The following is a 10,000-nucleotide window of genomic DNA, read 5'->3' as shown; positions in this document are numbered from 1 at the left end:
ACCCATCTAAAAACAAGGTAGTAACTTCCTTGAAATGAAAAAGCGGAGGAACTGAAAACAAGTAACAAAAACAAGGAAGTAACTTCCTACTATAACTGAAAGAGATAAGTGTCAAAAACACACCTAAACTATTCACTTTTTTTGAGTTTCATACCTAAACTATTGCAAGTGTGAGTTTCATACCTAAACTGTCACTTTGTCGTTTGAGAAACACACCTCAGTGGTGTGTGTAGTGCACTCTCTCTTTTATATAAAAAAACTTTTACACATGACATTCCACATAGATAAAATATTTTATCTAGATAAAAATTAAATGACAAAAAATTAATATTAAAGAAAATTAAAATTACTATTCATATAAAAAATTAAATTATTTTTCTTATCTCACTCCACCTCCTCCACGTACCCCCCCTCCCCCGCGACAGCCCCATCCTTTTTTTTTAAAAAATCATTTATAAAATATTTTTAGAAGTTTCATATTTTATCCTCCCCCTCCCCCCGATAGAAATTGATATCCCTCCTCCCGATAGAAATTGATATTATTTTATTTAAAAAAATCTTCCACATCCTATTTAATTTTCCGCTACTAATTTTTATTTTTTTACATTTTTCTTATTTTGTGTTAGATATGCACGTACATATACTTTTAGAAAAAAAATTCTACTTGTGTACCGAATATGACATAAACAACTAAAAAATATAAAAAGTCTTGTGGCGGCAAGTAAAAAATATTTTCAATATGTATATCTAAACACTGGGAAAAAAATTGAAAGCGGAGGGTTAAGTGGGATGGATAGAATTATATTTTTAAGAAAATAAAATAACATCTAAATTAGTATTTGATGAGGGGAAGGAGATGCAGTAAAAAATGAAATGCTTTTATAAAAGAAATTTAAACAAATAAAAAACTTTAAAAAATGGTGTGGGGTAAGAAAAATATTTTACATTTTATTTTATAAAGAAAACATTATTTTTTATAATAGTTTATTAATTTTTAATTTTAACTAATACTAATAATTTTTTTTTATCAAGGTTGAATATTTTGTCCATGTGGAGTGTGATGTGAAAATTCTTTAAAATAAAAGAGAGAGAGTGTATTACACATACCATGATGAGAGCGGTATAAAAGAGAGAGGTGTGTTTCTCAAACTAAAAAGTGATAGTTTAGGTATGAAACTCAAACTTTCAATAGTTTAGGTATGAAACTCAAAAAAAGGTATAGTTTAGGTTTGTTTTTGACACTTATCTCTAACTGAAATGAAAAAGTGGAGGAATATCCTCTTTACTGCAAAAATTGCTACATAAAATAAGAAAAATAAATAACTAAAAAGCTGTAATAAGCTATTGTAAACACTGCTATACAGAAAAAAAAAAGAAATAACTTATAAGTTGAAGTAATCTAATTTCTAATTCCCTTAAATCTTCCATCTGTAAACCATTGGTGGACTAAAAAGGTGCTAACATTTCTCCCCTCTTCAAATTGCTTTTGCCCACAAGCGCTAAGTACGGAAAGTGTAGTGTTTCCCCCTTTTCCAACAAATTTTTCCTCATCGTATATAGAGTCAATCCAAAATAACTTCTTGCACGGTTGACCTCGAGTGAATGGTTCATCACAGTTGAAATGAAGTCCCTTAAGTCATCTTTCCTCCATTTCAGATCTGCTCTGTTTCTTCACAAATCTGACATGTTGTGGAGGTGAGAAATCTGTTGTTTTTGATTTGCAAGCATCTAATAGTTGCGAACAAATGGGTTGTTCCTTGCGTTCATAAAGTCGGGATAAACTCATCGGCGTAGCCAAATCTGGAGGATTATGCAACTCAACCTCAATTGCTATATAATCAGTACGACTGCTGATATAAAGTTCAATTTTTTGGGACTGCGTAAGTGTACCAGCCCGCAAAATTAATTGCTCAAATGTTTCTTGGTAATCTGCCATAGACCCAATCTGGCGTAGTTTAGCCAATTCTCCCAATTTCTGGCTTCTGATTGGTGGCCCAAAACAAAGGTTACAATGACGTTTGAAGTCATCCCAACGCAGTTGAGGCAGATCTGTCTCCAATTGAAAAAACCAAAGTTGTGCATTGCCCTCCAAATGAAAAGAAGCAAGTCCAACCTTTTCTTCTTCCAGAGTTAGTTGGTATCGAAAGAAGTGTTCACACCTGTTCAACCATCCCAAAGGGTCCTCTTGGCCACTAAATCGTGGGAAATCCAGTTTTGAATGTCGAGGAATGATGAAACTTCCACCTGTTTCTGATCCCGACCCTCCTGTCACTCTTTTTTTACCCTTCCAACTGCGACTCTGGCTGATATGTTCAGTTGAATCAGAATCGACCTTAGAATTCTCTAAATTCTTTGCGAGTGCATTTAAATGGCCAAATTGACATCATGTTCTTCGTGGAACAAGTTCACCAATTGTGCTAGTTGATGTTGAATTTGGTCTCCCATGACTCCCGTCTCTGATACCAAGTTGTCATGGTCCCTTGCTAAGGATATAGTTACGGGACGTTGCAAGATAAAATTTGAAGTTTTCTTTTTTCTACCTATGGCGCTGGTTCGTTAGAGAGAATCTGCAATCTCTTGAGTTTGAAGTACTCAAAGACATGGTAATTTCTGCTTATCATTTCACTGAATGCAAACAACACTAAATACAACACTAGTGGATAACCACCCATTTAAAAACAAGGAAGTAACTTCCTACTATAACTGAAATGAAAAAGTGGAGGAAAAACCTCCTTACTGCAAAAACTGCTACATAAAAATAGGAAAAATAAATAACTAAAAAGCTGTAATAATCTACTGTAAACACTGCTATACAGAAATAAAAAAATTAATAACTTATTAGCTGAAGTAATCTACTTTCTACTTCCCTTAAATCTTCCATCTGTAAACCATTGGTGGACTAAAAAGGTGCTAACAGTAAGTAGCAGTCAAGAAAGCCTTTTCCAAAGGTATTGTGGAACTTTACTGGTAAACATTAAAGCTCTGGTTACCTTTAAAAGCTGTGTATTCTCTCTTTTAGAAATACCATTTTGTTGAGGTGAATCCAAACAAGAGCTTTGGTGTTCTACCCCAGTTTTTCTTAAAAGAATTTGCTAAGTGTTCATTATAAAATTCACGACCTTTGGTCACTCTGAAAAATTTTGATTTTCTCATTAAATTGTGTTTCCACCGTGACATAGAAAATCTTAAATACATTTTTATTGTTCCCTACACAAGGAGTGTAAGTAGAGAAAAAACAGGAACTTCAGTCATGTGGTCACTAGCTCCTAAATCTATGATCCAAGAATCTATTTGGTTGAATTGCACTAAAAAAAAGCAGACGATACAATATCTGTTTCAGCAAAAAAGTAAGAAGGATTATAATAATTTGGTGCATTTGGACGAAATTGTGGAGAATGAAGGAGTTTGTGCAGAATTTGTAGTTGTTCCCTTGTCCTTGTAAATGGAGACGTCTCTGGAGAAGGTTGCTGCCCCTGATCAAAATAGGTTTTTTGAATGGCATGCTCACTTTGATATTGAAAGCCACGATTATCAACTCTCTTCTTCCAATTTAGTGGTTTCCCATAAATCTTCCAACATGTTTCACGGGTGTGCCAATGTTTTTTGCAATGATCTCACCATGACCTTTTGATTTTGTCATCTTCATTCTTCACTATTACAAGAGCTAAAAAGTCTATAGTAGGTTTTAGTTCAACATCTAAATCAAGTCTTGTCTTAACTTTCTTCCTAGTTTCCTCTCTCCTAATGGCAGAAAAAGTTTCACAAAGTGAGGGCAGAGGATATTTTCACAGGATTCGTGACTTACCTCGTCAAACTCCCAGACCCAATTTAACCCTGCTAGAAATGGAAAACTCTCATTTTCTTCCCTTTTTTGCTTCTTCCCTTTTTTGCTTTCACTCTATTCACAGAACATTGTCATTCATCATTTTAACACCGGTCTAACTCCTTCCACAAAGACACCATTTCTTTATAATAAGCAGTGAATTCCTTCTCACTCTACTTAGCTTGCCATAGTTTAATTTTTAACTAAAAGTTAGCATGCCATAGTTTAATTGTTAACTAAAAATTTTGAGAGGTATTTTCTACATTAGAATATGTCTCTCTAACGACTTCACATACATCTTTAGTAGTGCAAAAAAGAGATAAGATTTACCGAAGGCTAGTTCATGGAATTTATTAACCAAGCAATCACGAGTGAATTCTCTAATCTCCAGGAGTTCATCTTTGGGTCTTCGCTCCCAGCTTTTACATCTCTCCGGTCAGATGTCCTATCTTTCCACGGCTATCGACTGCAAGCTTTACGGATTGTGCCCATTCTAGATAGTTCTTCCCATTAATGGATGAGAAATTGACTGGAAGGGCATGTGAGAAGCACTGCCTCCTTGAGTCATCAGATTTTCTGTAGGAGCTTCCAGGGAAGAACTTTTGTCTTGTGTGGAACTGTTGATGTTCCAGTAAGATGCTCTCCATGAAAGGATGGTTTGTCCATATGATATTAGGGGAAAAAGTCCCGCTATCATACCATGAAAGTTTGGATATGCAAAGTATATTTTTATTCATAGCGTTTGTACAGTATTTATAACAGAACAAGATCGATCAAATAAACTAATCTACGCCTAATTCTTAGGAGATGCTTGAAAGGGATTTCAAACTACTTTCCTAGAATAATATATTCTATCCCATATTTATAGAGCAGATTATAGTCAAATATGGTAGCTTATTTGTGGAGCAAATTGCAATAAATCTGCCAGCTCATTGATGGAGTAGATTATAACTAAATCTGTCAACTCATTGGACAATTATCATAATACTTTTGTCCAATCTTATATGATTACACATTTATCATACACCCTCATTTCTTTGACATTCATCTTACCACTGTGTTGAGCTTTAGAGGTCCGACTCTTAATTCTATATAACACATTACTTGTCTCACAACATTCTATAAAGCTTGGTTCCACTTTTTGGTATTTTCCTACCGCATGAAACTCAACAGTCCATTTAATTGTTCTATTTAATTTATATGTTATGTTTTCGAAATCATTTTCCTGGAAAATTAAGTCTAGATATCTGAAATGATCGTTAGGCACCATTAAAACTCACATATAATCTTATTTGAGCATCATTCCTCTCAAACGGGACTAGATTTGCATTGCATATACCCTTTCTTCTACTTATTCTAAAACACTGACTATCGATATTTATTCTAAATCTTACTATCTGAAGTGTTTCTCTGTGATTCCAACTTTTGATTTACTCGTAACTTATTTAATCAATTAAAGCAATATCATCTATGGCATGCATTATGAAATCTCATTCTATATGACATTTATTTGTTCATTTATAACTAGAATAAAGAAGTATTTTCTCACGGACAATCTGAGGTGTAAACACATAGATAAGAGAAACTCTTCACTCTCTCCTCCGACTATTCTTACACTTGTGAGTGCTGACTATTCTTACACTTGTGAGTGCTCCTTCACATATATCCTGTATGTCATTTATTTATTTGAAATTCATTCTTATCTTCTCAAGTACCCAACAAAGGTTTTCTTTTTGCACATTATCATATGTCTTTCTAAGTTGATGGATATGAATCATCATTTGGTGATATTCTTCCTTCTCAGTAAATTTGTATCAATTTTCTTAGAAAAATTATAACCTTCCTTTTTGCGTGTAATAAGTAAAAATTAGCTAAAACTAAATCATAACGGAAGACCAACTCTAGAGTACCTTCCTTTCTTTATCCCAAGTACCATAACCAAATGGTCCTTGTCCTTGGTCTACCCACATGTCCATTCAGATCTTTCCTAATAAAGATCTATTGGTCATTTGAGATCCTTTTGAGTACCATATCTTCTCAAAAGTGAGTTTTAGTTTTACCATCTCATTCCTTTTGCAGAGTGTGAACACTAATGGTGTTAATTGTCTTCCAGATTAGTTATTAGAGAAAACTACTATAAAAAATGACATTCCATCTTCATAAATAAAAGGGTCGGTTTTAGATGGCCTTTTGTGGGAAAGAATTAGGGATTGAATTGTTCTGTATGACAGCATTATTTCTTATAGAAAAAACAGCCATGTGTGGTGAGGTACATCTACGACCGATAGCCAATTTGGCCAAGTTTCTGCAAAGCCGAAAGTGTTTTTTGTTAAAAGAGAAGTTCTTATTTTAGAGAATTGAGAGGTTTAACCAAGATTTTAGGAAAAAAGATAAGTGATTTTGAGTAGTAGCAGGAGTTGTATCTTGAAAAGCTAAAAGACACTACGTTTCGCAAGAAGCATTTTTGGAACCATGGCCAAGCACAATTTTCTGATCTTATATTGGTAAAAATGGTTGTCACAATGATTAGCCAAACACAAAATGCTACTCTCCAAAAGTACTTTGTCGAGTCGAAAAGTTCTTCTGACAGAAACACTTTTCAACATAAGCAGATTTTTAGAAGTTTGGTCAAACAGGTTATGAATCTCCTTATGTAAAATTGGGGAACATTATATCTTTGCTCAGTTAAGATTAATAGAATTACCCTTCAGGGTGGCCCAGTGGTTTGAGCTTGGGACTTCCATGTCGGAGGTCTCATGTTCGAAACCCTTACCAGCGAAAGCAAGGGGTTTGTCTTCTGGTTCGAGCTCGTCACACCAGGCTTGCCTAGTGCAGGTTACCTCTCCTATGTGGTTTGCGAGCTATTGCATAGGAGGGGGGTTTTTACCTTGTGCGCACTCAAAGAGTAGCGGCTGCGGATTTCCCTTGTCATAAAAAAAAAGATCAATAGAAGCACACTTTGCAAAACCTTAGTCACTTTGTGATCATGCAATATATGTTATTGAAAAGTCAGTTTCTTGTGAAATTCCTTAGTTATCACGATTTATCATGTATTCATTACTACACTATTAACTGTACTGGCGACTAATATATCTTTCCTAATGTCACATTACATGTTTCCCTCCTTTTGCAGAGACACCTATTGGATATTCTTGACAAAGCTGTAGCAGATGATGTAATGATGGTTTTATCCGTTGCAAACATTTGCGGTAAAGCATGTGAAAGATTACTTTCAAGATGCATTGATATTATTGTCAAGTCTAATGTTGATATCATAACCCTTGATAAGTCCTTGCCTCATGACATCGTAAAACAAATCACTGATTCACGTGCTGAACTTGGTCTGCAAGGGCCTGAAAGCAATGGTTTTCCTGATAAACATGTTAAGAGGATACATAGAGCATTGGACTCTGATGATGTTGAATTACTAAGGATGTTGCTTAAAGAGGGGCATACTACTCTTGATGATGCATATGCTCTCCACTATGCTGTAGCATATTGCGATGCAAAGACTACAGCAGAACTTTTAGATCTTTCACTTGCTGATGTTAATCATCAAAATCCTAGAGGACACACGGTACTTCATGTTGCTGCCATGAGGAAAGAGCCTAAAATTATAGTGTCCCTTTTAACCAAAGGAGCTAGACCTTCTGATCTGACATCTGATGGCAAAAAAGCACTTCAAATTGCTAAGAGGCTCACTAGGCTTGTAGATTTTACCAAGTCTACAGAGGAAGGAAAATCTGCTCCAAAGGATCGGTTATGCATTGAGATTCTGGAGCAAGCAGAAAGAAGAGATCCACTACTAGGAGAAGCTTCATTATCTCTTGCTATGGCAGGCGATGATTTGCGTATGAAGCTGTTATACCTTGAAAATAGAGGTAGGATGTCATGTTTCTGCTTACTTCTTCTCTTATAGTTATACTCTTGTTTCTTAAGATCCAGGCCATTGTATATGATCTTCCACTTAGTTTGCTCCTGCTCCTCTTCTGAAGCCTATCATGAGAATTTCATATTTAATAACCAGTCTTATTCGCTATGGAAGTTTTAAGTGATATTTTGATGTCTAATGGAGAACAAATCGAGGATGAGTTATACTATTATGTAATGTCATAATAGTATAACTCATCCTGTATACACATGGAGGATGACATATACTGTAGTGTCATAACAAATGAAGGATGAGATGCTATAGTTTAATATTTCTCAATTACCCTATAAAATTCTTCATATATAGTATGCAGGGGATGGGCGGGAACTGAAATAAACTCAAAGATATGCTTTTCTTAATCTAGAAGTAGCGTAGGATACATATCATGTTGCATGCAATCCACGATTGCGAGGTCAGTACCTATGAATCGGGGTGGTTCCTTTGTTTGATAATCTTCATCCTCTATACTCTGTCACTCTAGCTTTAGACATTTATCCATGTCACTGATAGTGCTCTTAAGGCTTAAGTCTATTTCAAGCAGCCTCTTCAGTCCAAGGAATGGGGAGGTAATGTTATGTTAAAAGTGCAGCTAATTTACCCCCACCTGCTTCAACTCCAGTCTGGTATTAGGAGTGACCTTATGTCCCTCCATTTTTTTCTTCTTTCTTTAATTTGATTTCGGGTGACCTTATGTCTCTCTTTCCCCCCTCATATGTAATAGATCTCCCAGTTTTCTATAAATTCATTTGTGATCTTGTGATGAAGAACTTTTTGCTCTCTATGTTGCATTACTCACACTCCCATCTTTTACGATTCCTAAGCCCATTCTGATGATTATCCTGATACGTTGGGATGGGTCTCTTTAATTTGCTTCCCTATATGAAGTTATTGTTAAGGACATTCTGTTTCTGTTTATTGTCCATACTTAATTTAGAAGAAATGTTTGTTTCAGCTTAGTGTCCATCCAACTCTCTTCGAGAATAGCATTTGTCACTGTATCATGCCTTTTCCTTCCTAGTATGCCCACACATCCATCTCAGCGTCCTCTTCTTCACAACTTTCATCTTCTAATCACCGGAGTTCTTGATTGGTCGACCCTCCAGCCCATACAACATAGTCGGTCTAACCACTGCTCTATAGAATTTGCCTGTACTTCCTTATCAAACAAGACTTCGGATGCAATCCTCCAGTTCATTCACCTTGCACTAATGCGATGTGTGACATCACTGTCAATCTCCCCATTTCCTCTGGATAATAAACCAAGATACTTGAAACTTCCTCTCTTTTGAATGACATGTGTATCAAGATTCACTTCCATGCCAGCCTCATGCATTACGTCATTGAACTTGCAATCCCAGTATCCTGTCTTGGTTCTGCTCAGTTTGAACCCTTTAGACTCCAAGGTGTGCCTCCAAACCTCCAACTTAGCGTAAACTCCATTCCGGTCCCGTCAATCAGAAATGTCATCTGCAAATAGCATATGACATGACACCTCTCCTTGGATATGCCAATATTAATTCATCCATCATTAACGCAAACAAGAACGGGCTAAGGGATGATTTCTAATGCAACCCCATCACACTAGGGAAATGCTCTGGGTCACCTCCTGTCGTCCTTACTTGGGTTCTGTCTCTATTACATGCCTTTGATTGCCTTAGTGCACGCCACAAGTACACCTTTAGCCTCCAAGCATCTCCACTATGTTTGAAGGTAAAATAAATTAATCTTTTTAAAGCAAAAATAGGTGATACATTTGCCAGGAAATTTTAGAATTGCCATATGGTTTTCTTCTCATAGTTTTAGATTTGTGACGCATGATATCCTTGACATTTTGTGATATATACAAAAATTGCTCAAGGTTAAGGCCTGAAGTGCAAGGTTATTTTTTCCTTCTAAACTAAGATAATTGCTAAAATAAGAAAAAGCAGCCGATTCACTTTCCCTTCCTTATCCTTTACTTCTTTTTCTCCTTCTTTCAACAACAGTGTAATCCCACAAGTGCGGTCTGGGGAGTGTAGAGTGTATGCAAACCTTACGCTTGTAATTTGATATTTGTCAGAAATGAGATAATACTTTACTTAAGAACTTGTTACTTCAACTATTCTAACTTTCGCATTCTAATACTAACATTAAACATTCTGATGCACCCCACAAACTAATAAAGACCAAAATGAACTTACCAATTTTAAGACAACAACAACATACCCAATGAAATCCCTCTAGGTGGTGTCTGGGGGGGGGGGGAG

At 35.8% G+C, this 10,000-nt stretch overlaps 1 protein-coding gene across 1 annotated transcript in view; it reads left to right on the top strand.

The window, feature by feature from the left end:
* Positions 1 to 10,000, top strand: part of LOC107026404 (BTB/POZ domain and ankyrin repeat-containing protein NPR1) — a 19,776-nt gene that overhangs the window by 6,864 nt on the left and 2,912 nt on the right. The window contains exon 2 of the mRNA XM_015227358.2: positions 6,957 to 7,704. Coding sequence (XP_015082844.1) covers positions 6,957 to 7,704 — 748 coding nt within the window. The remainder of the gene's footprint in view (positions 1 to 6,956; positions 7,705 to 10,000) is intronic.

The sequence above is a fragment of the Solanum pennellii genome, chromosome 7, assembly GCF_001406875.1.
Source record: "Solanum pennellii chromosome 7, SPENNV200".
Lineage (NCBI taxonomy): Eukaryota > Viridiplantae > Streptophyta > Magnoliopsida > Solanales > Solanaceae > Solanum > Solanum pennellii.
Note: the sequence above shows the minus strand (reverse complement) of the source record. Positions and strands in the feature narration are given on the sequence as shown.